At 50.7% G+C, this 26,025-nt stretch overlaps 1 protein-coding gene across 3 annotated transcripts; it reads left to right on the forward strand.

The window, feature by feature from the left end:
- Nucleotides 1-5,173: 5,173 nt before the first annotated feature.
- PELP1 (proline, glutamate and leucine rich protein 1) lies at nucleotides 5,174-26,025 on the forward strand. 3 transcript variants are annotated; one of them, XM_068976920.1, is made up of 17 exons: nucleotides 5,174-5,422; nucleotides 12,943-13,007; nucleotides 13,389-13,494; nucleotides 16,210-16,359; nucleotides 16,591-16,662; nucleotides 21,175-21,234; nucleotides 21,493-21,643; nucleotides 21,835-21,964; nucleotides 22,045-22,132; nucleotides 22,504-22,592; nucleotides 22,671-22,787; nucleotides 22,902-23,049; nucleotides 23,154-23,313; nucleotides 23,918-23,973; nucleotides 24,098-24,304; nucleotides 24,401-25,804; nucleotides 25,902-26,025. In XM_068976920.1, exons 1-17 carry the CDS (start codon nucleotides 5,174-5,176, stop codon nucleotides 25,992-25,994), a joined length of 3,345 nt encoding a protein of 1,114 aa, XP_068833021.1. In that variant the 3' UTR covers nucleotides 25,995-26,025. The 3 variants fall into 3 exon arrangements, with proteins under 3 accessions (XP_068833021.1, XP_068833022.1, XP_068833024.1); XM_068976921.1 differs by having other exon boundaries at nucleotides 5,182-5,422; nucleotides 21,886-21,964; XM_068976923.1 differs by lacking the exons at nucleotides 12,943-13,007; nucleotides 13,389-13,494 and having other exon boundaries at nucleotides 5,182-5,422.

Below are 26,025 nucleotides of genomic sequence, written 5' to 3' on the forward strand. Positions count from 1 at the left end.
TCTCTACACCCTGCTACTCCCGCCCATCTCTCCGCCCCTCCGCACCCGTTTAGGAACTGACTGGGCCGCCTCAAAAGGAGGCGCCCGCCTTCCAGGAGATTAAAGCATTCTGATTGGCTCCCTGCATCAAGCACCCTGCAGGGGTTCCCTCCCCTTTGTTTGCTTTCTCGGTGGCGTTGGAGGCTACGGGGGTGGTGGCGGCGGTGGGTGAGCTCGAACACAGTCTAGGAAGGAGGATAAGGGGATGCACAGGTGGTGAGCGGTTCCAGTTGCGAGATGCTCGCCTATTGCGCGCCGCTAACCCCAGAGCCTGTAGCCGTCTTTGGCCCTCCCTCCCACTTCTTTATTGTGGTGTGTCAGCTCCCTCTGGTGTCTCTCTTTGATCTTCGCAGGGTTACTTCTAAATTCTCTTACTACTCTTCTCCATCCATTCATCGAAGTTAACATCCATTCATGCATACATCCGTCCATACATCTATCCATGTCTATTTTGTGCTAATCACTATACTAGGCAATGGGAACTCAGACATGAATTAACATCACCCCTGCCTTCCTCGTATGGTTGAGGAGACATAAGAAGAGATATTATGATTCCAGGAATGCTATAATAGAGGTATGACTCAGAAGACAAAGTGACTCCCAGAGCTTGGCTGGGGAGGGATGGAGGCAGAGCAGGCTGTCCAGAGGAGGGCACGTTTGAGGATAATCTTTCTGAAGTGTGGGCAGAAGTTAAGAAAGGGTATTCCAAAGACAGAGAAAAGCAAGGCACATCCTATAATGAGGTGTTTGTGGGAGTAGAGGGCAGGAGAGAGAAGGCTGAAGAGGATGACTGGAACAAGGTGTGAAGGATTTTGTATAGCGGGTAAAGGAATGAGGCTTCCCAGGTGATGGAGTGGTAAAGAATCCACTTACCAATGCAGGAGATGTGGGTTCGATCCCTGGGTCAGGAAGATCCCCTGGAGTAGGAAATGACAACCCACTCCGGTATTCTTGCCTGGAAAATCCCATGGACAGAGGAGCCTGGCAGGCTACAGTCCATGAGGTCGTAAAAGAGTCGGACATGACTGAGCAGGAGCAGCTCAGCAGCTAAAGAAATGAGCCAGGAGCCTCCCCTGGAGGAGGACACGTGGATCCAGTAGTGGATCCGCTCTTTAAGGCAAGGAGTGGAGTGGCATGATGAGACTTCTCCTTTAGGAAGACAATTCTGGGCAGTGTGGAGGGTGAAGGGAGTGGGGCACACTGTCATAGACTGAAACTAATCAAGGAGAGAAGATGAACAATAGAATGGAAGGGAGAAGGGGAACCAGGCTGAAGAGTCATTTCTAGGGCAAAATTGAGCAGACTGGGGGAGGATGATGAATGATGGACATTTTGGACTTAAGAAGCTAAGGTATTCTCCTCCTTCCATCTGTTTTCCCATATTCCCTCATCTTCCCCAGATGAACTGACTTCATTCTTCTCCACTTTTATGTGCAACAAAAAGTAATGTACACAAGTCTCTGAGATCATCTTTAAGGTCAAATGCAGGCCTTACCCGGAGAAGGCAATGGCACCCCACTCCAGTGTTCTTGCCTGGAGAATCCCAGGGACAGAGGAGCCTGGTGGGCTTCCGTCGATGGGGTCACACAGAGTCTGACACGACTGATGCGACTTAGCAGCAGCAGCAGCAGCAGGCCTTATCAGCTGCCACCTCCCACCTCCAGTTCTCCTACCCTTCTAAGCTCACCCTTCACCCTTTTCAAGCTTTAGCTGGTACATTTCTTTTGGACTCATGAATCATTTATGTCAAAGGGTCATGACCAGAAGGTAATGAGATCTATATTGCTACATATCTAAAGTGATTTTGGAACTGAAAGGCTGTGACTTGCATGGCATTACAGCTACTGTATTAAAAAAAATACTAATGTAAAGACAACTTTCAGTTCAGTTCAGTCGCTCAGTCATGTCCGACTCTGCGATGCAGTGGACTGTAGCTCACCAGGCTTCCCTGTCCATCACCAACTCCCAGAGTTTACTCAAACTCATGTCCATTGAGTCAGTGATGCCATCCAACTATCTCATACTCTGTTATCCCTTTCTCCTCCTGCCTTCAATCTTTCCCAGCATCAGGGTCTTTTCAAATGAGTCAGCTCTTCACATCAGGTGGCCAAAGTATTGGAGTCTCAGCTTCAACATCAGTCCTTCCAGTGAATATTCAGGACTGATTTCCTTTAGGATGGACTGGTTGGATCTCCTTGCAGTCCAAGGGACTCTCAAGAGTCTTCTCCAACACCACAATTCAAAAGCATCAATTCTTTGGCACTCAGCTTTCTTTATAGTCCAACTCTCACATCCATACATGACCACAGGAAAAACCATAGCCTTGACTAGACGGACCTTAGTCGGCAAAGTAATGTCTCTGCTTTTTAATATGCTGTCTAGGTTGGTCATAACTTTTCTCCCAAGGAGTAAGCATATTTTAATTTTATGGCTTCAGTCACCATCTTCAGTGATTTTGGAGCCCCCCAAAATAAAGTCTGCTACTGTTTCCACTGCTTCTCCATCTATTTGCCATGAAGTGATGGGACCGGATGCCATGATCTTCGTTTTCTGAATGTTGAGCTTTAAGCCAACTTTTTCACTCTTCTCTTTTACTTTCATCAAGAGGCTCTTTAGTTCCTCTTCACTTTCTGCCATAAGGGTGGTGTCATCTGCATATCTGAGGTTATTGATATTTCTCCCAGCAATCTTGATTCCAGCTTGTGCTTCCTCCAGCCCAGCGTTTCTCATGATGTACTCTCCATAGAAGTTAAATAAGCAGGGTGACAGTATACAGCCTTGACGTACTCCTTTTCCTATTTGGAACCAGTCTGTTGTTCCATGTGCAGTTCTAACTGTTGCTTCCTGATCTGCATACAGATTTCTCAAGAGGCAGGTCACGTGGTCTGGTATTCCCATCTCTTGAAGAATTTTCCACAGTTTATTGTGATCCACAATAAACTTTGGCTTTGGCATAGTCAATAAAGCAGAAATAGATATTTTCCTGGAACTCTCTTGCTTTTTCGATGATCCAACGGTTGTTGGCAATTTGATCTCTGGTTGCTCCGCCTTTTCTAAATCCAGCTTGAACATCTGGAAGTTCATGGTTCACATACTGCTGAAGCCCAGCTTGGAGAATTTTGAGCATTACTTTACTAGCCTGTAAGATAAGTGCAGTTGTGCGGTAGTTTGAGCATTCTTTGGCATTGCCTCTCTTTGGGATTGGAATGAAAACTGACGTTTTTCAGTCCTGTGGCCACTGCTGAGTTTTCCAAATTTGCTGCCACATTGAGTGCAGTACTTTCACAGCATCATCTTTCAGGATTTGAAATAGCTCAACTGGAATGCCATCACCTCCACTAGCTTTGTTCGTAGTGATGCTTCCTAAGGCCCACTTGACTTCACATTCCAGGATGTCTGGCTCTAGGTGAGTGATCACACCTTTGTGATTATCTAGGTCATGAAGATCTTTTTTGTACAATTCTTCTGTGTATTCTTGCCACCTCTTCTTAATATTGTCTGCTTCTGTTAGGTCCATACCATTTCTGTCTTTTACTGAGCCCATCTTTGCATGACATGTTCCCTTTAGGAGGATATTAAAGAAGGCCAGAAAGAATGAAAGAGTTATACCATATAATGGTGGTGGGAAAAACCATCATTTTATAAAGACATCATTTCTCCTCATATTGTCTGTAAGTTTAATGCCATATCGAAATAACAATGAGACTTTTTTGGAAGAGAACCGAATTTTAAACATAATAAAAAGAATCAACTTTCAAGTGTAGTGAGGAAAATTCTGAAAAACTGGAGTAGAGTGGCATTTATCTTACCAGTTTATTATGTTATGATAATGAAAATAGTGTTATAGGTGCAACCATAGTAAATGTAGCAGTGAAACAGAATCGTGTCCAGATACAGACCCACGTGGGGGCTTCCTCCACTGCTCAGGGGTAAAGAACCCGCCTGCAGTGCAGGGACTCAGGTTGTATCCTTGGGTGGGGAAGATCCCCTGGAGGAGAGCATGGCAATCTATCCAGTATTCTTGCTGGGAAAATTCCATGGATAGAGGAGCCTGGCTGGCTGTGGTCCCTGGGGTCACAAAGAGTGCACGACTGGAAGGACTGAAGCGACTGAGCATGCACACGCAGTCTAACGTGGTGTTACTTCAAGCCCATGGAGAACTAATGGCAGATTCACTAGATAAGAGTTGGGACAATTGGCTATCCATTTAGGGAAAAAAGTTACATACTTCACATACCTTAAATTCTAAGCAGCTTAAGGCCTAAATGCACGGAATGAAAATAAACTCTGTATTTATGTGTTTGTGCGTAGGCTAATATTAGGAAAGTATGCCCATTACTGGGGTAAAGACTTAGGTGGAGGGTTCAGTTCAGTTCAGTTCAGTTCAGTCGCTCAGTCGTGTCAGACTCTGCGACCCCATGAACCACAGCACGCCAGGCCTCCCTGTCCATCACCAACTCCTGGAGTCCACCCAAACCCATGTCCATCGAGTCGGTGATGCCATCCAATTATCTTATCCTCTGTCGTCCCCTTCTCCTGCCCTCAATCTTTCCCAGCATCAGAGTCTTTTCAAATGAGTCAGTTCTTTGCATCAGGTGGCCAAAGTGGTCCACTGGAGAAGGGAATGGCACACCACTTAGTATTCTTGCCTTGAGAACCCCATGAACAGTATGAAATGGTGGAGGGTGAGTTCCTATTTTTTAACTTTATGCCCTCTTTGTTTGAATTTGTTTTGCAAGGCGAGTGTATTGTATCATTTCTCTCGTTGTAAATGTAGTTAACAATGTCTATGATTTCAGACAAGGAGAGTAGTTCCTTAGGTAGCAGTGATGTCTGGATGGAAAGTGTCCAGAAGCTCCGTTACATTAAAGGTTAGCTTTTGGATTCTGGCGCCTTTAGTCCTGACCACGTGTTCTTTAAGCCCCACGGGGCCCGCCCCCAGCCGGTCCTCGACTCGGCCCATCAGCCCGGCCTTGAGTCCCGGCATTTCCACGCCGCGCATGCTCACTCTCAGCAGGCGCGCGGAGTCCAATGCGCAGGACCAGGGCCCCCTCCTCACGACCCGTCCCCTCGAGACATCCGTCGCGGTGTGTTTGCGTCATCGCGCCACGCCACCACTAGAGCCCAATTGAAGATGGCGGCAGCCGTTCTCAGTGGGCCCTCTGCGGGTTCCGCGGCTGCGGTTCCCGGCGGGGCCGGCGGTCTCTCGGCGGTGGGCTCCGGTCCCCGTCTCCGCCTGATGCTGCTGGAGAGCGTGTCGGGGTTGCTGCAGCCGCGAACGGGGTCCGCTGTTGCTCCCGTGCATCCCCCAGCCCGCTCGGCCCCACATTTGCCGGGGCTCATGTGCTTATTGCGGCTACATGGGACGGTGGGCGGGGCCCAGGTGAGTCTGTAGCCCGCAGGTCTGCGGCCCTGTTGGTAGGTTGGCTCAGCTTGTTTTGCGCCGGGGTATTATAGCTGCATGCAGTGGCGGGTAGAGGGAAGGAGAGCTGCGGTTAGAAGGCGGATCCAGGTATCTGGACGAGATTCACTCACTTCTTTATCAGCCGTGAGTAGAAGAAACTCAAGGAAGAGGAAGGACCTCGTTTTCTCTGTTGCTAGGCTATCGGTAGACGCTTATGAATGGGCTCGATCCCAGGCCCGCTCACGTACCAGATGTATAATCTTTAGCTTCTTTTTCCTTCGGCAGTATCTGTTTTGGGGATTGTTTCGGCTGAGTGAATGGATGTATTCAGCAAATATTTACTGAGCTCTTACTGAGGGCCACATCCTGGGCGCTCCAGTTATAGATGCGATGGCGATGAACAAAATGTTATGAAACACTGTGAGAATTGTATAGTGGTATACAATAATTCCATACAATTGTATAGAATTGTATAGCCCTCTAATCTAATCTGGAACACCGAGAGATTTTTCTGAGGTACCGGAGTTTAAGCTGAGATCCGCAAGGATGAGTAGGGGTTTGGTAGGGGAAGAAAATGGAAGAGGCAGTTCGATCAGCGTAAAGCTTCCGTGGGAAGGTTCTCTGGTAGGAACTGAAAAGAAGGGCGTGGTGCTTGGGGTTAGAGATGGAGAGGAAGAGAGTGGGTGCGATGAGGTGGGTAGGCTGTGGACAAGTCATGCAGCACTTTGTAGACTAGCTTAGAAGGGTTCTTTGGATTGTACAGAGTAGAATCTAACATCCATTCAGTCCTGTAAGCTTGAAACCCAGATGTCATTCTAGACACTTTCGTCTTGCTCACACACCTCTTTATGCAGTCTGTTAAGTCCTTTTGATTTTATCTTTTATGTAGCTTTCCATATCCTTTCCATATTTTTCCCATTGCCCCCATACTGGCTTAACCCCCCATTATCTGACCGAGATACTAATAAGACGTAACTGTCTAACCTATGATAGGTTCACTTTTAATATTATCTGCTGTGCTTCATCTTTCTCCCCCTTACCCTCCCCCAAATTCTACCCATCCTTTAAGACCCAGGTACACGAGGTCCTCCTTGTCCCACCTTTGTTACTTGGACCTTCCCAGCTCTGTGCTTCCTTCCACGAAGAGGGTTGTCACAGCCTCTGGGTGTTTCAATAATCTCTGAAATAATAATCTAGCCCCAGATTTATCAGCGATGACCTCATTTATTTATATTAACATTAGTCCTCTTTGAGGGTGACAGGACTGTGCCTCTGGTAGCTCAGCCCAGTGATTCATGTGGTTCCTAAGTGTTCCTGAAATATTATCATCTCTTCTGCCTGTAAATGTGTGATTTCCTTCATCATCTCTTTCAAGTCTTCCCCTTCTCTCTCAGGGTGAGCTACATGAACTTAATGTCTTGCTTATATTCTTTTAAGTGTCTGAAGTCTAGAAACATTGATTTTTTAATTGAAGTATAGTTGATTTACAATGTATCAATTTATGCTGTACAGCAGAGTGACTCAGTTACATATACATGCTTTTTTATATTCTTTTCCATTATGATTTATCCCAGAATGTTCAATATGGTTTCCCATGCTACACAGTGGTGGGTGGTGGGTTAGTCACCTAGTCGTGTCTGACTCTTTGCAACCCCACGAACTGTAGCCCGTCAGGCTCCTCTGTCCATGGGATTCTCCAGGCAAGAATACTGGAGTGGATTGCCAGTCCCTTCTCCAGAGGATCTTCCTGACCCAGGGATCGAACCCAGGTCTCCTGCATTGCAGGCAGATTCTTTACCATCTGAGCTACAGGGACCTTGTCTATCCAGCCTATATGTAATAGTTTGCATCTACTAGTCCCAAACTCCTGGCCCATCCCGTCCCTACCCTCCGTTCCCTTAGAAGTATTTTGAGTGAAGAAGCTAAGGGTGTTGTTGAACACCTCTTTATTATTGCCTGTATTATATTTTTGGGTATATCTTGCCTTGAATTTTTTTATACTTGTGTTGTGTTATATTGCATTCTCAGTACGGGGAACCATGTGGTGGGTTTTCTTCACTTCCCTGTAGATTTTCATTCAACAGACATTTACTGTTATGTAGCTGCTTATCCGGGTAGATAAGTAAGATACTGTTGTTTTCCTTGGAGAATTTCTAGTTGAGATGAGAATTGAGGGTAAGTAAATAGGCCTGGAGCTTGAGAGACAAAGAGATCCATTGATTGCCGCCTCGTCTAAGTTTAAATCACCAACTTTGCTTTCCCACAGGTACTGTAAACTCAGTAGTTCCAGAATGGAACTAACCTTAGAACAGTTCACAATTTCTGGCTTGCGTCCTAGCAACTGGTCTCCTAACTGGTCTTGCTCTGTCTTGTTCTTTTAATCCATTTCCAACAGCTGATCCTGTTTTCTTGCCTCTTAAAATCTTTAAGCACCTGGACTTTTCTGACTCCACCTTTGCACTTACTGTCCTCTGCTTTGAAACCCTCCCTGAGCTGCTGCTCCATTTCCCCCACCCCCACCCCCCACCCCCACATCTTTTCAACTTAATGTTTGTCACTGCCTTTGGGAAACCTTTCCAAACTACCTATGATTGGCTATTCTTTATTACACCATATTGAAATTATATATTCATTTTTCATATACACTTAGTGCCCACACAGCTGGGCTTTGATTTGTTTTTGTGGTGGTGTTTTTTTAAAAAGAAATTTTATATCGACAGATGAATGGATAAAGAAGTTGTACATATGCACAATGGAGTATTATTCAGCCATAAAAAGGAACGCATTTGAGTCAATTCTAATGAGGTGGATGAACCTAAAACCTATTATACTGGGTGAAGTAAGTCAGAAAGAGAAAAATATTGCATTCTAATGCATATATATGGAATCTAGAAAAATGGTACTGAAGAATTTATTTACAAGGGAGCAATGAAGAAGCAAACAGAGAATAGACTTATGGACAGGAGGCGAGGGAAGGGGAAGGAGAGGTGTATGGAAACTTACATTACCATATGTAAAATAGATAGCCTACGGGGAATTTGCTGCAGGGCTCAGGAAACTCGACCCAGGCCCAGAACCGGAATCAACCTAGAGGAGTGGGGTGGGGAGGGAGATGGGAGGGAGTGTCACTCACTGTTACCTCTTGACTGTTTCACTCCCTTGTCAGCTTTTCTTACGAAGTTCAAAAGGGACGGGATATATGTAATAGCTACGGCTGATTCATGTTGAGGTTTGACAGAAAACAAAATTCTGTAAAGCAGTTGTCCTTCAATTTAAAAATAAGTTAATTTAAAAAACAATTTATGGAAAATTTCAGATGATACAAAAATAGAGAAAACGGTGTTTTAAAAACTTAATTATTTTTGGCTTCACTGGGTCTTCTCTGGGTCTTTGTTGCTGCGTTCGTGCTTTCTCTAGCTATGGCAAACAGACTACTCTCTGGTTGTGATGAGCAGGCTTCTTTTATTGCGGAGCATGGGCTCTACAGCTCACGGGCTTAGTTGCCCTGTGGCACGTCGGGACATGTGAAATCTTGCCGGAGCAGGTATCAAACCCATGTCCCCTACATTGATTGGCAGATTCTTAATCACTGGACCACCGTAGAAGTTCAAGAAAATTGTATCTTGAACCACCCCTACCTTTGCTGTCTCTGTCACCCAGATCTAACAGCGAACATTTTGCTCATCTTGTTTCATTCTCACTTTCCCAGCTCTGCCTCCAACCTCCCCTTCCCTTGGAGCATTTTAAAGCACATCCCACATCTCGTTTTCCTTGCAATTGCACATACTTCAAAGGATAGAGTGTCTGGTTCCACCTTGTATCCCTGGGCCTTTGTATTGTCCCATTCTCTAGCCAGTAGCCAATGATCTTTTTAAAAATATCGCCAAGATTATAGCATTGTCCTGCTTAAAACCATGCAGTTACTTACTGCACCAAGCCTGTTGACCTCCTTTCACATGACTCCTGGTCTGTCTTCACTAGACTTCAGCCACTGAGGCCGACCTTATTTCTGTAGCAGCTGAGGCCTGGCTCCTCACATCCTTCACCCTGCTGGGAATCTCCTGGGGAAGTGAGTTGCGTGTTTAGGTCCCAGCTTCCCTGCCACCATTTCAGAGGAGTCATTCCTTCTTATTTCCATCATTTTCTGTCACATTGTTCTGTTTTGATTATTTTGTAGTGTTTATCACTATTTTAAATAATTTATTATCTGCCATGTTCTCTCTTCTCACCCTGTTCAAATTCCGTTGTACTTATTTCCTTGCCCTTCTCCCTTCATTGTACTTGCCTGACAACACCCCGACTGTGTTAGATCCAACTCTGTTTATTTGGTGCCTGCACTGCACAGCTCAGTGTAGCTGAAAAAGAGCACATATCCTGATTGGCTGGTCTCATTTTAAATTCAAGGCCACCATCATCTCAAGTAAACTCTTGCTGTTGTCTAGCAGTCCTGTTACATTTCTTTCCTCTGCAACCTCTGATGACTTCTCTCCATCCTCACGCTTAGCTGATGATGTCACTTCCTGTTTCACTGAGAAAAGAACAGCAGGATGGGAATTTGCATAGGTGCTGCCACCACATCTGCCAGCTTACCGATGTCTGTGCCCTGTGCTCGGCTGTCCCTGCCGTTATTAGGGGTGAGCTGGTCCATGCCCGTACTAAGGCCAGGCCTCTGCTTGTACACGACGTCTATCCCCTCTCCACTTAGGCAAGTTCACTTCTTCATCATCAGCTTTTCCCTTTGTTAGGTTGTTTTCATCAGCGTATAGCTCAAAACTGCTTTTAAAAAAGTCCCTCTCCAGCTCCTGCCCCATTTCTTTACTTCTGTTTATGGCAAAACTCCTCAGAAGAGTTGTTTGTACTTGTACTTTCTCCCATTCTTTTCTTTAAAAAAAAAAAATTGCTTTGAAAATGACTTGCGATTTTTAGAGAATTTGAGGGAATATACACTTCACCCAGATCCCTTGAATGTCAACATTTTAAATGCATGTTTGTTTTATCATTCTCTGTGCATATTTTTTTCTAGGACCATAAAGGAGGAAGTTGGAGATTGGATGCCCTTCTATTTCCTTAAAAACAACATTCCCTTACCTGACCACATTCCATCATGAAACTCAGAAAATCAACGTTGATACAATCTTATTCCAGTTTTTTCAGTTGTGCTAAATGTGTCCTTTATAGTAAGAGAAACATTTCTTACAATCTTAACATTTAGAATTTTAGTTATTTTATAGGATGTCCCTCAGGTTGGTTCGTGTGCTGTTTTCTGATGATTTTTGGCAGGAATACTGCAGAAATGATATGTGACATTCCTGTTACATTTTATCAGGCAGCACATAATGTCTCTTTGTCCTGTTACTGGTGGTGTTAACTTTGATCATGGTTTAAGGTGATAGTTGCCATGTATCTTCATTATGAAGTTATGATTTATTCCTGTGGGAAGATTATATATTTTTGTGGCTTGTTACCCTTTCACCCGCTTGTCCATTAAAGGTAGTTGCTCCCTGTTTCCCCCCACCAAACACCTCGATGCCCTTCAGCCCTGCTGCTGCTGCTGCTAAGTCGCTTCAGTAGTGTCCGACTCTGTGCGACCCCATAGACAGCAGCCCACCAGGCTCTACTGTCCCTGGGATTCTCCAGGCAAGAATACTGGAGAGGGTTGCCATTTCCTTCTCCAGTGCGTGAAAGTGAAGTCACTCAGTTGTGTCCAACTCTTTGCAACCCCATGGACTGCAGCCTACCAGGCTCCTCCACCCATGGGATTTTCCAGGCAAGAGTACTGGGGTGGGCTGCTATTGCCTTCTCTGGCCCTTCAGCCCTAGGCAACTGCAAATCTACTTTTTTTTTTTTTTTCTATAGAAACCTATAGAAAAGGCCTACTCTGACCATTTCATAGATGTGAATCATAGAACATGTGGCTTTTGGGGTCTGACTTCTTTCCCTTAGCATAATGTTTTTAAGGTTCATTCCTGTCTCAGAACTTCATTCCTTTTTATGACCAAGTAATATTCCATTGTGCCGATATAGTTCATTTTGTTTATCTAATCATGGTTGATGGACATTTGGGTTTTTTCCATTTTCTGGCTGTTACGAGTAATGCTGCTGTGAATGTTCATGTATGAGTTCTTTTTTTTTTAAATTATTTATTTATTTAATTTAGGCTGTGCTAGGTCTTTGCTGTGTGGGCTTTCTTTTTAGTTGCAGAAAGCAGGGGCTACTCTTGAGTTAGGGTGTGCAGGCTTCTCCTTGCAGGGGTTTCTTTTGTTGAAGAGCACAGGCTCTAGGGTGGGTGGGCTTCGGTAGTCGCTGTTTCTGGGCTTTAAAACGCAGGCTCAATACTTTTGGCACATGGGCTTAGTTGCTCCGAGGCGTGTGCGATCTTCCTGGATCAGGGATTGAACCTGTGTCCCCTGCCCTGGCAGGTGGTTTCTTTACCATTGAGCCACCAGGGAAGCCCCATGTATGAGTTCTGATGAGAATATATGTTTTCGTTTCTCTTGGGCATATACTTCAGAGTGGAATTGTTGGGTCATACGTAAAAGATGTTTAACCTTTGAGGAGCTGCTTGACTGTTTTCTGAAGTGGCTACACCATTTTCTATTCCCATCAGTGCTTGTGAGTATATCAGTACATCTTGCTCTCAACTTTCCTCTGCGCCACATGGAGCGCCGTCTGCCTGCCATGCTCCAGGCTTTCCTTTCCTTCCTCAGTCGACTTTATTTTCCTCTTAGCAACTAGAATATAAGCTCACTAGCACCTCAAGCAATGTCTCACATGAAATAGGTAAATAAATATTGTTAAGTGAATCAACACTTGCCCTTCATGAGAACCAGGGACATTATTTCTTTTACTCAGCTCTGGATTCCTTCATCTGACTCAGTGTATAAGATGTGTTTGTTGAGAGAATGAAGATAACGGTTAGGAAGATAGCAGGCCCTCAGAGGAGGCTGGCCCTTCAGAGGGTGGAGAGGTTACTTGTGGGGGCCCTGAAGAGGGGACCTCTTTCAGGGCTCCTAGAATGTGCGGGAAGGAAGTTGCGGCTGACTTGTCTGTGTGGGCATTAGCAGCTTGAAGGAAGCCAGACCAGGAGGATGATTTGGAGTGAAGGAGTGAGGGGTTGTGAGTTCCTTGTCCAGTCAGCGCGCACTTAGGGATGCCCCTTTGAGCTCAGCACTGTCCCGGGAGACACAGGAGTAGGAGCCTGTCTTTGAAGTCTGGCCGACGGGCTGAGTCAGACTGACTAGCCCTCTGCATAGCCCTGATTTGCTGGGTGGGCAGTGGGAGCGGCCTGGTGAGATGTGACTTGAGGAAAGCCCACGGGACAGGCTGCTGTGTGCCCCCTCCTGAAAATAGGGCAGAGGCTGAAGGTGTCGAGGGGAATGGTCTCAGGGCCTCACTGAAGGCGTGGCTTAGAACAGGCTCTGGAAGGGCCGGGGCAGGGACGGGCTTAGAGAAATCCTATGTCTTTAGCATCCTGTTCCTGACTGTTTTCTTTCCTCCAGAACCTTTCTGCTGTTGGGGCGTTGGTGGGTCTCAGTAATGCTCGTCTCGGTTCTATCAAAACTCGGTAAGTCTCTAGCCGTGTTTTTTCTCCAGGGGGCATGTTTCTTTAGGAAGAGGGCCATCCATCTGTCCATCCATCATCACCACCCCGTGGAGCCAGGAGGTTTCTCCATGCCCAGGGTGGAGAGTTTGATTCTTTTCACGAGCTCACTTGTGTTGAACCCCACCTATGGCGGCTTCCAAGAGTCCCTCGCCCCGCCTTCTGTCCCCTTCTTCCCTTGCTGCCCATGCCTCACTCCAAGTCCTCGAGTATCTCGGGAATGAGAAGCGGTTGTGCGTCTGGAGTCAGGTTTCACTCTGGCCAGTGAGAGTAAGAGGGCGTTGAATTGCTTTCTCTGCAGTCTAGCCACCTCTCCTGTGTCGTCACTCACCTCTGTCTTACCAGGTTTGAGGGCCTGTGTCTGCTGTCGCTGCTGGTGGGGGAGAGCCCCACGGAGATGTTCCAGCAGCACTGTGTCTCCTGGCTTCGCAGCATCCAGCAGATCTTGCAGGTGAGTCTACCGCCTGCCACTCCCCACCTCCGCCCCAGCCACGACCTGGTCTCCATTCAGACGCAGCTTGACATCTTTGTGGGGGAGACTTTGAGTTCCGAGGGCAGTTTCTTTCTAGCAGGATAAGCTGCAAATAGATACATGCTTTTAAAGATTTTGTTATTTTTATCCACTGGGTTATTTTAATTCACCTGACCTTACACACGCTTACTGTGACCTCTGACTGTTTCACTTCCTTGTGAGCTCTTCTAATGAGTGACATCTCTGAAGCTCCTTTCTCCAGGTGTTGGATTTTTAGAATTTGTTTGTTCAAATTATTTTTATTTTTTTGGCTGTGCACCATGTGGCTCACGGGAATCTTAGTTCCCCAGGCAGGGACTGAACCCACACCTCGGTGGTGAAAGCTCAGAGTCCTAAACACTGGACTGCCAGAGAATTTCCCAATTTTTTTCCTCTACTTCTCTCTTCCTCTTTTTTAAAAAATTAATTAATTAATTTTAATTGGAAGCTAATTACTTTACAATATTATGGTGGTTTTTGCCATATGTCGACATGAATCAGCCATGGATCTCTTCCTCTTTTAAGATTTAAATTTGTTTCTACTTTTACATCCTTTGATGACATCCCCACTTAGTTCTTCCACGAGTGTGTTCTGGGCACACATGGCAGGCTGTGTGCTGAGTTCTGGAGAGATGGTAGGGAGATGCAGTTGGACCCTGCTTTCATGGTGTTTAGAGTCTCCTGCAGGGGTTGGGAAACTTTGTAGGTGTTTCCAGACAGTGAAATGTTGTAGGTTTTACAAACCATGTATGGTTTCTGGTTGGTTTTTTTTTTTTTGGGTGTGCTGCATAGGCTGTGAGATCTTAGTTCCCTGACCTGGGGTCAAACCTGAGCCCCCTACAGCAGAAGTGAGCAGTCCTTCCACTGGACAGCCAGAAATTCCCATGGTTTCTGTTGCTGAGTGTTTCTCTGTTGGTTTGTTTTACAACCCTTTAAAAAATGTAATAACCATTCTTAGCCTGTGGGCTGTGCAAAAACAGGCACCCACAGACCAGAGTTTGCTGACCTGTGTTCTAGTGGAAGAGAATAATTATACAATGAGTGTGAAGAACTAAACTGTGGTAGATGCTCTGGAGGTAAAAAATATATATATATAGTTCTCTGAAAGCATGTTAACGAGAGACTCTGAGCCAGACCAGGGTGGTGTGCGTATAGCGATCAGGGTCAGTGGTTCAGGGAGGGCTTTTCTGCTCTGACGAGTAGGAGTACATTGGGCTGAGAAAGCTTTCGAAGTGTTCTACGTGTGCAAAAGCCTTGAGCGAAAAGGCGTTTGACTCATTTGAAAAATTGTAAGCAAGTGGGTGTGGCAGGGGTTGCTGAGATGCAACTCGGGACGTAGGTAGATGGGGCCTAGGCCGTGGGTGGTGGTGCAGGCATATTCAGAAGCTCGGCGTTTATTTTTGGAACAGCAGGGATTCATGGAAGGTTTTGAGCAGGGGGAAGGAGGTGGTGTTGGTGGTGGTAGTGATGTGAGCAAATTTTCATTTGGAAATGCCACTCTGGCCACTGTGTGGAGACAGGATTAGAACTGACCCAGAATGGCAGCAGAAAGCGGAGCAGTGGACACTGAAGCCTGGGGTGAGCAGTGAGCGGGAAAAGGCATGGGATTGGGGAAGATGAGACAGTCCTGTCAAGACCTCTGGCTTCACTGGTAGGGCAGGGAAGCTCGGTAACACCTGAAATCGGGCACATGGAGTACAGGCTCAGGCAAGGATTTTCAGGGTGGGAGAGATGTTTAGGATGGGAGCAGGCACAAATGCCAGCAAGAGGAATCCTTTTCAGGGGGCTGGAGACAGGGGCTAGTTAACAGTGTGAGGTGGTTCTGAGAGGAAGGGGTGGGGGGGATTGTCCTCAGATGGAGGACTGAGATGGAGTTTTCAGTTTGGTGGTGGGAAGCTGAGAGAGTTCCCATCTTTGGGCTGCAGGCTTCTCTGAAATCGTAGGTCAGGTTACACAGAAGTGACGGTGCCGGAGAAGAGCTGAGCAGCAGAGGGAGCTAACCAGTGAGAGACGCAGTAGGAGTGCCAGATGGTGTTGAGGCCCATTTGTGGCTGGTAGACCCACCGAGTCTGATTTCTCACAAGGATTCTGGTTTGTTTCATTGACATGTGGCCACTGGTCTAGCAGGAGGTAATGCACTGAACGCTTTTTCCTTAGGTATATATTAATTTGTTAGGAAAAGTCCTCAGACTTCAAACCATTTATCCTGCATGAGTTAGGGTAGGTTTGAGCCAGCCACATGCAAGCTTAGTGAGATGGGTAGCTCTGTTGTGGCTGAGACTTTGGGGTGGGAAGTGCTCCTCTCCATCCTAGCAGAGGATTGCAGTGTGGGAGCAGCAAGAAACTCTTGAGATTGTTTAGTGAGATCGTTAAGGTGTGGCTTCATTATTCCCCTGCCCGCCTCCCCCCCTGCCCCCTGCCGAACATTCCTAGGACCGAGACACCACAATACTAAAGTGTGCACACACATCCTTTCTCTGGATGAATGTGCGACTTGGTTGCTCCGTGTCGCTGATACACTCGTCCCCAGGGGATTTGACAGGAATGGGGCGGTCGCTATGGAGTTTGTCGGAAGCTGCACGTTGTCATGCGGGTCGCTCCTCCTCTTGGTGACCTTGAGGGCTAGGTAGGAGCATGGGCTGTTGTGCTGTTTAGTCCCAGGACCCGCCCCCTACCATGGAGCTGGCTGTGACCGTGCTGAAGGACCTACTCCGCTACGCGGCCCAGCTTCCTGCAGTCTTCCGGGACATCTCCATGAACCACCTCCCCGGCCTCCTCACCTCCCTGCTGGGCCTCAGACCGGAGGTGAGCCGCCTCTCAGCTCCATTGACCCTGGGCCCCTCCAGTGCTTGCTCTCATTCACACCCACTGGATTAGAGAACTTGATGGGAAGTGATTGGGGAATGGGATTGAAGAAGTGAGAAGAGGGAGGGGCTGAAAAAAAGTGTAAGGAGAAGAGACCCTGAGGGGTGGTGGGGTGGAGATGGATGGGTTCTGGGGGGCTGGGCTCTTCCTGACCATCTGTTCTTCCCACAGTGCGAGCTCTCCGCGCTAGAAGGAATGAAGGCATGTATGACCCATTTTCCTCGAGCGTGTGGGTCTCTCAAAGTAAGTATTCATAGAAACTCCTCTTCCTACCAACACGGTCTCTGTCTTACTTCAGGTTCCATCGTTGAGATTTATAAGCGTCTGTCTCCACAGCTCTAATTCGTTTTCTAATGATTTCATTCATTCATTCTAGGCTGTGCTGGGTCTTCATTGCTGTGCACAGGCTTCTCATTGCAGTGGCTTCTCTTGCTGTGGAGCACGGGCTGTAGGGTGTTTGGTCTTCAGTAGCTGTGGCACGTGGGCTCAGTAGTTTGGGCTCCCAGGTTGTGAGAACAGACAGGCCTAGCCATTCCGTGGCCTGTGGGGTCTTCCCAGTGTAGGGATCAAACCTGTGTCTCTTGCATTGGCAGGCAGATTCTTCACCACTGAGCCACCAGGGAAGCCCTCACCTCGTAGCTTTAAGTGCATTCTCATTGACTCTCACAGGTGAAGACACCAAAATTAGATAACTTGCCTGAGGTCTGAGGCCAGCCCAGGCTCTCCCTGGCCTCCTCTCTGCCTGGCCCTCTCTGCGCCTCTTGGGCGCTCTGCCCGTTTTCCTACCGTCCTGGTTACCCTGTTCCCAACACTCTGTAACTGCCTCCAGGAAGCCTTCCTGCCTTATATTTTCCCTCCATTAGCCTCCCCAGCACTTTCCTCTCCTGTTGACCGTGTGAGGGGGGGCACTGAGCAGCAGGGCCGCGCTTGGTCAAATAGGCAGGGTGGACGTGGGTCAGGGCAGGAGGAAGGAGGCCAGTGAAAGAATTACAGTTTTATTTTTAAGGAGATAACAAAAACAAATACAAATGGTCATCCGATTTGGCCAAAGCAGTAACAGTTAAAGGGCCTCTGGAATTGGTACACTTGTCTGCAGAATAATTCTGATGCCAACTCGTACCTAAGAACAAATAGGTGTTCCTCTCCTGATTAAACGCTCTCTCTTGCTTTGGTATACTCACCATTGCTCGCCAAACCACTGGGTTATCTCAGATGGAAGCACAGGTCTGTGGAGAACTGGAATTAGTGGCAAATTAATAACATTTTTGTGTAACTCATGTGATTAATCACAGTAATTTGTATTACTATACTCGGTATTGCTAGTTAAGGGGGAGTTTGCCATTCAGCTTTTCTTGAAAGTCAAATCACATAGTTCTATGACCAAGTCAAAAAAGTAAAAAGAAACAGAAAGGGGACTGGTATCCACTACATGCCAGGCTGTCTGCTGTGTGTCTGCCATGTGTCATCTCATTTTACAGTAATTCTGTGGAGTTGCTGTCATGAAATGAAACAGGAGATGGGCCCAGAATGGTTTGACTAACCCAAGCCTATGTATCTGTAGTTGTCAAACCAGGGTGTGAGCAGGAATTGCTTGCCCTTCAAGCCTGTTTTTTTTTTCACCAAACTGAGCTCCACAGGTGGTTTTAAGAATGTGGACAGGATTGGCAGCTAGGCTTCTACACTGATGGCAGCTCTGCTCCATCGTTGGTGGCATGGGAAGGATTGTGAGCGTGTCACGGGCACCTGTGCTATGGTCTGGGAGTGTCCTTACTGAGGCTTTACTGACTGGTTACTTGCAGTATTTGAAAAGCCCCAGAGCACATGGTATTTCTCAGGGAACGTGGGGTCATGTCCTTATTGATGTTTTGTTTTCACAGGAATGCCACTCCTGGCAGGTGATAGAATCTTTGGTTAGCAGGGCAGGACTTTGTCAAGGCATTTGGAGTAACTCAGGGATTTTACTGAATTTGTTTTGTTTTTTCACTAGAGTTTACTAAGTTTAGTAAAAACTGCCCATCTTCTAAAACTGTAAATTAACTTCTCAAGTTACACAGGCTACCTCTGTGTCTTTGACTCTTACTGGTGACAGTTTGTGAGATTTTACTGCATAAGCCTGTTTCTGTTGAGCTTGGTTTGGGGTTATCTGTGTTTCCCTGCTGGAGAAGGAAATGGTGACCCACTCCAGTATTCTTGCATGGAGAATCCCAGGGACAGAGGAGCCTGGTGAGCTGCCGTCTATGGGGTCGCACACGGCTGAAGTGACTTAGCAGCAGCATCAGTGTCTCTCTGCATCCCCCACAGAAAGTGGAAGGAGAACTGAGTGTTACCTGTGGGATCAGGATTTGAGTAGTCATACTAGACTGTCTGTGAGTCCTCTGCTTGTTGTTGTTGAGTCACTCAGTCGTGTCTGACTCTTTTGCAACCTGTGGACTGTAGCCCACCAGGCTCCTCTGTCCATAGGTTTTCCAGGCAAGAACACTGGAGTGGGTTTCCATTTCATTCTCCAAGGGATCTTCCCGACCCAGGGATCGAACCCAAGTTTCCTGCCTTGGCAGATGGATTCTTTACCACTGAGCCACCAGGGAAGCCAGGGCCTTTAATTTTCATTGTGAGTGGTCAGGAGAAGTGATCTAGAACTCACAGCCTCTTGTCAGATGGCATTTTTGAAGGCATGGCCTTTTGAGTGCCCTCTGCAAACTGAGCGACAGAACCCACACTGTTGCAGTGTGTGTACGCCTGTACTTCTCTGAGGAGACAGCGTCGTCCGGAGAATGCTCTCTGGTAGGAGTTTGGCTTTGTCTGTTGCCAGTGTGGCAGACATGAGTCTGTCGTGCACAGATGCACCAGGGGCAGTTTCTACTGGAACATCTTGCAGACCAGTGCTTTGGAAGTGGATAGCCAGAGTGTGTATCTGCTCTCTGTTCCACCCCCTAGAAGCTCCCAGGGCAGCTGCTGTCTCCAAGTTCAGGACTCCTCCCAAATGAGGCATCTCAGCATTCTGGGTCCATGAAGTCAGTCTGTCCAGGCTTCACCTCTCCTCCTCGGGAAAACTCACCCCCGTCTTGAGGGACACCATGTACGCACACATGCTTTCGTTCCTGATGAAATGTCCCAAGTGAGCCATTATTTTGGTTTGCACTGCAGGTCATTTCAGGTGGAACTGTGTAATCAGGGCTGTGTCCCTGCACTCTGCTTGACTGCAGTCACATAAGCAGACCTCTGTTGGCCTCAGCAACCTGGCTTCCTGGGTCTCAGGGAAAGAGTAAGCAAGAAGTTGGTCCAAAGGGCTGAGCGCCAGTGTGGATAAGGCTTTGGCCACTCTAAGAAATAACATCCCTGGAGAAGCTGGTCAGGAACCCAGAGGGTGGTTGGTGCTTTTGGTTTGAAGTGTTCAGAGCCCTGCCCCACCAGACGTGAAAGTGCTGTCCCGGTCGTTCTAGGCCTTCTACCCTGGGATCAGCCATCACAGTGCTGTCTCTCTCCCACTGAGAGTCCTGCTCTGGACCCTGGGAAACCAGGGCAGCAGCAGGGAGGCAGCCCTGAAGGGCTCCTGATTCACTCTGATGGGCTCTGCACCTGCTTTCCCTTGCTGTCTGCCTTGTTTTCTGGAAGTTGACTTTTGACCCCGGTGGGGTCCATACACACTCGCCTGGGATTTAAGGCCCAGCCTACTTCTCCATGGGCCCTGTGGGAGACTGTCGCTCTCCTCACTGTTTTGGCTCCCCCGTCTCCTTACCTGGCTCCTCCAATTTCTCCCAAGCCCGGCTCAGTCCTGCCTCCCAGCTCAGTCCCTCCAGAGCCACCATCTTTGGTTCCAGGTCATGATTTTTCATACATTTGTCTTCCTGTTACACCCACTGAAGGTGGAAATCTTTTTCTGCTTTAGTGTTCTTTTTGTGCCATGGATCTCTTCTCCGGGTGTTTTTCAATTAGTAAAATCATGGAATTGCAGGGAGAGTGTGATAGAATGCACATCTTTGTTAACATATCAAGTAACAGAATCCAGCAGCAGGTCTGATGAGTCCTGAAGTTTCATGATAGTGATGCCCATGAATGAGATGCCTGTTGACAGCTGTAATGTGAAGTGAAAGTGAATGATCTCTGCTGGTGACAAAGGGACTGCTAATACTACTGTGGCTTTTTGTCTCCATTTCTAGTTGAAATAAAAATTTACATTTTATTTACAGGCAAGTGAAAATGACTTTTTAAAAAAACTTCCCGTCCATGTTCACAGGTCCCTTTGATTCTGCCCCCAGATGTGTGGGGCCCCAGTTACGTGTTGTCTCATGGGTGCTGCCCGGCAGCAGGCGGGTCCTGGTGACTGACTGATCAGTCACTGCTCTCAGCTCACTGCGCCTGTCTTGCTGGTCTACCTTCCCTTCTCTGTCGACTTCATGCTACTCTCACCGCTCCCAGCCGGGGCCCTGTGCTCCTGGTCTGAGCTGGCAGGCAGCTGGGGTTGGAGGCGCCTGCTGTTCAGTGCTGTGTCCTTTTGGCCTGAGGGTGCTGTCACTCTGCAAACATTGGAGGAGGGGCCCCGTGGTCTGTGGGACACAGCCCCAGAGCAGGGAGGCTGAGGACAGGGGCGTCTGCCCCTAGGCACAGCACCCCTGAGGGTGCGCTGCTTCCTCGTCTGCAGGAAAGAGAAGGGCCTGAGATCCTGGGCCTGGACCCTGATGCTGGGATGGCCGGGGCTCTGTCTCTGGCCCTGGAAGCTGACTCCCCAGCCTCCTGCTCTCTCTCCCCATGATCCAGGGCAAGCTGGCCTCGTTTTTCCTCTCGCGGGTGGATGCCTTGAGCCCTCAACTCCAACAGGTAAGGAGGAGGGAGACAGCGGGGAGCCTGGGCTCTGAGCTGGTGCTTCCCCCACCTCTGTTTTCTATTGCCGCTTTTCTCTGCATTCTCATTCCCCTCCCTGTCAATGCGCAGTACACACCAGTAGGGGCTCCTGCCTCTTCTTCCATTGCATCTCCCCTCCGACCGCACTGACCTCCATCTTCCTGGACGCTGGTGGGGTTGGGATCCACAGCTGGGCTGATTGCCACCTGATCGGGTGCCCCCTCTCTCCGGCAGTTGGCCTGCGAGTGTTACTCCCGGCTGCCGTCTCTGGGGGCCGGCTTCTCCCAGGGCCTGAAGCACACGGACAGCTGGGAGCAGGAGCTGCGCAGCCTGCTGGCCTCTCTGCACAGCCTGCTCGGGGGCCTATACGAGGGCGCGGAAGCGGGTAGGGTCCGCCCGGCTGACGCTCTTGGGCAGGGGGTGAGGGAGCCCTGGGGGGCAGTGAGGGGACCAGGGGACTGGTCCAGAGAAGTGGGGCCACTGATTTCTAGGCAAAAGCCAGTAGGTAGAATATGGGTGGGTCCTCCACCTAAATGGATGCAGGGCTGAAGAGTAAAGGTAGTTGTGTCTGTCTAGCGCCCATGCAGTATGAGAGCCCTGGGGCAGAAACATTGCTGTCCCCCTCAGAAGACGCGGACGCCCACACCCTTCTCCGGCTTCGGCAGAGGTTTTCGGGGCTGGCCCGCTGCCTGGGGCTCATGCTCAGGTGAGTGAGGGAGTGAGGAGGGAGGCGGAGAACTACACTGGGGACCCCGCACTGAGGGCCTCCCTGCTGATCCTCTCCAGCTCCGAGTTCGGGGCGCCCGTGTCCGTCCCCGTGCAGGACATCTTGGATCTCATCTGCCGGACCCTCAGCGTCAGCGCCAAGAATGTTGTGAGTGGAGCCGGCCCTGTTGGCGGCCCCTTCCAGGGACCCTTGGCAGCCGGGCAGGCAGGCAGGGGCTCCCACAGCGCGTGCTCCTGACCTGCGCCTGCCAGCGTGGATGGGCTCCCGTGCTGTGGGAGTGCTTGGAGCAGGTGCTTCCCCAGCCGACAGTGAGCTGGGCGTCCACTGAGTCACCGCCGAGGGGTTCAGCTCCTTCCCCACTCTGTTGAGGGCGGTGGTTTCATCCTGTCGGAGGAGCTGGGCCGGGGCAGCTTCCTTCCTTGTGTGTATGCAGGCTTTCGCCTCCACCCTGTCTCCGCTTCCAAACTCGCAGTCTCTCTCTCTTCCTCCACTCCTTATTTGCTGGTTTTTTCGCACAGAGTCTGCTGGGAGATGGTCCCCTGCGGTTGCTGCTGCTGCCCTCTCTCCACCTTGAAGCCCTGGACCTGCTCTCAGCTCTCATCCTCGCGTGAGTTGGGTGAGAGGAAGTGGTGCAGGCTTTGGGACATGCTGGGAGCGGGGGTCACCATTCTGTCTTCGCCCCCAGGTGTGGAGCACGGCTCTTGCGCTTCGGGGCCCTGATCAGCCGCCTGCTTCCCCAGGTCCTCAGTGCCTGGAGCATTGGGAGGGAGAACCTCGGACCGGGCCAGGAGAGGCCCTACAGGTGACCATCCAGGAAGAGAGTAAAGAGGAGGGGGTGGTGGTGGTGACTCGTGCTGCCGGGCTGGGAATGGGGACGTGGCCTCCCTCTCACAGGCACCCTCTGCACTCCCTGCAGCACCGTGCGGACCAAGGTATATGCCGTCCTGGAGCTCTGGGTGCAGGTGTGCGGGGCCTCAGCGGGGGTGCTGCAGGGGGGCGCCTCGGGGGAAGCCCTCCTCTCCCACCTGCTCAGCGACATCTCCCCGCCGGCAGACGCCCTCAGGGTGAGAGAGGCCTCCCAGCACCCCTGGTCCTCACCCGATCCAGCCTCCCAACCATTCTGCCTTCCTGCTGGCTGGTGTGTGATCTGTGTTCCCTCCCCCGCCAGCTGCGCAGCCCCCGGGGGAGCCCTGACGCGGGTTTGCAGACTGGGAAGCCCAGTGCCCCCAAGAAGCTGAAGCTGGACGTGGGGGAGGCCATTGCTCCGCCCAGCCACCGGAAAGGGGACAGCAATGCCAACAGCGACGTGTGTGCAGCTGCGCTGAGAGGTGGGTGAGGCCTGTGCCCTGCACCTCGGGGCTGGGAGGGTCTGGGGACTCCTGGAGGGACTGGGTGTCCTGGTGGAGGGGGTAGGAAACACGCAGAGCTAGCTAAGAGCCTGCCAAAGGGCTGCGCTCCCCCCAGGGCTGCAGGTGGGGCCTTGGGTCCTACTGTTGGATGGGGTGCTGGTGTTGACCCACCCCTCCGGGTCTCAGGCGTCGTCTTTGCACATCCTTTGTCCATGGTGAGTGCTCGTGTGTCCTGGAGGGCAGGGGAGGAAGAGGATGAGACCCCTGCCCTGCGGAGCTTGCACGCCCCAGCCCCACTGCTGGAAGCAGAAGTGACTTCCCGTTGGGGCCCACGTGTGCACTGCCCTCCAGCCTCCTGTGTGGGACAGCGTCAGCGCTCCCATGTATAAATGCACGTTTATAATATATCTCCATCTGAATTACATAACTTTCACAGCTTTGTGTAGTAGAGGTCCACTCATGAGCCCCATTTTATAGTTGAGAAAACAGGAGTCACGTGACTTGCCCGAGGTGGGCCGGCCAGAGCGGGCGCTCCCCTGGGCCGCCCATCGTGTCAGCCTCTCACACTCATCTCCTTCCCCAGGCCTCAGCCGGACCATCCTGATGTGCGGGCCTCTCATCAAGGAGGAGACTCACAGGGTGAGGGGAGCCTGGTCCCCACTGGAAGGGGTACTGGTGGGGGTTCATTTGGACCTGGGCACAGGCCCTGGAGGACGGCCGGGTCGTCTGGCGGTATCTCCAGGTGTGTGCTCTGTCCTTCCAGCGACTGCACGAGCTGGTGCTCCCCCTGGTCATGGGTGTTCAGCAGGGTGAGGCGCTCTGCAGCTCCCCGTACACCAGCTCCCACTGCCGCCGGGAGCTCTACCGCCTGCTGCTGGCCCTGCTGCTGGCCCCCTCTCCTCGCTGCCCGCCGCCCCTCGCCTGTGCACTGCGGGCCTTCTCCATGGGCCAGCGGGAGGACAGCCTGGAGGTAACTGCTGCGCGGGCCGCGTGTCCACTGCTGTGTTCCCCGCCCAGTACCGTGACAGCCCGTGTCCTGATCCTTTCTCGCCCCTTCTTCCCCCAGGTCTCCTCTTTCTGCTCAGAAGCGCTGGTGACCTGTGCGGCTCTGACCCACCCCCGAGTTCCTCCCTTGCAGTCTGTGGGCCCCACCTGCCCTGCCCCGGCCCCAGTCCCGCCTCCCGAGGCTCCAGCTCCCTTCAGGGCTCCAGCCTTCCATGCCCCGGGCCCCCTGCCCTCAGCGGGCCCGATGCCTTCTGCAGGCCCCATGCCCCCGGCGGGCCCCTTGCCCACCGCACGCCCTGGACCTCCAGCCACAGCCAACCACTTGGGCCTGTCTGTGCCAGGCCTGGTGTCTGTACCCCCCCGGCTCCTTCCTGGCCCTGAAAACCACCGGGCAGGCTCCAGTGAGGACCCTGTCCTGGCCCCTAGTGGCAGTCCCCCACCTACCGTCCCCCCAGATGAGACTTTTGGGGGGCGAGTGCCCAGACCAGCCTTTGTCCACTATGACAAGGAGGAGGCGTCAGACGTGGAAATCTCCTTGGAGAGCGACTCTGATGACAGTGTGGTAATTGTGCCTGAGGGGCTGCCGCCCCCGCCCCCGCCCCCCTCAGGCACCACACCCCCTCCAGTAGCCCCTGCTGGGCCACCTGCAGCTTCCCCTCCTGTGCCAGCCAAGGATGAGCCAGAAGAGCTGCCTGCAGCCCCGGGGCCGCTCCCGCCCCCTCCCCCGCCTCCTGTTCCCGGCCCGGTGACGCTGCCGCCACCCCAGCTGGTGCCGGAAGGGACGCCTGGTGGGGGAGGCCCCCCAGCCCTGGAAGAAGACCTGACGGTCATTAACATCAACAGCAGTGATGAGGAGGAGGAGGAAGAGGAGGAGGAAGAGGAAGACGAAGAGGACGACGAGGAGGAGGATTTTGAGGAGGACGAGGAGGAGGAAGAGTACTTTGAGGAGGAGGAAGAGGAGGAGGAAGAGTTTGAGGAGGAGTTTGAGGAGGAGGAAGGTGAGCTGGAGGATGAGGAGGACGAGGAGGAAGACGAGGAGCTGGAAGAGCTGGAAGAGGTGGAGTTCGGCCCGGCAGGTGGGGAGGTGGAAGGAGGAGGGCCTGCGCCCCCGAGCCTGCCTCCGGTGCTGCCCCCTACCGAGTCTCCCAAGGGGCCTCCAGAGCCAGGACTGGAACCCGGGCTGCTGTTGGAAGTGGAGGAGCCGGGGACCGAGGAGGCGCCTGGGCCTGAGATGGCCCCCATGCTGGCCCCCGAGGTGCTCCCCTCCCAGGGGGAGGTGGAGAGGGAAGGGGGGAGCCCCCCTGCAGGGCCACCACCTCAGGAGCTTATGGAGGAGGAGCCCTCTGGGCCACCAACTCTGCTGGAAGAGGGGGCTGAGGGTGGGGGTGACAAGCTGTCACCCCCCCCAGAGGCATCTGCGGTGGAAGAGACGGAGGTGGAGGCGGCAGCTCTCCCCCCGGAAAAGGTGAGGGGGCCCAGCGGGGAGGAGGGGCGGGAGCGACATGCATCCTGACCTGGTCTGTGTCTGCGACTGTTCTGAACTTTTTGTTTGTCCCTGGAAGGAGCAGGGTGACACTGCTGCCATGCTGGCCGACTTCATTGACTGCCCCCCGGACGACGAGAAGCCGCCCCCTGCCTCAGAGCCTGACTCCTAGGCCGCCCCACTTCCCCCATCTTTTCCAATAA

The sequence above is a fragment of the Capricornis sumatraensis genome, chromosome 8 (assembly GCF_032405125.1).
Source record: "Capricornis sumatraensis isolate serow.1 chromosome 8, serow.2, whole genome shotgun sequence".
Classification (NCBI taxonomy): Eukaryota; Metazoa; Chordata; class Mammalia; order Artiodactyla; family Bovidae; genus Capricornis; species Capricornis sumatraensis.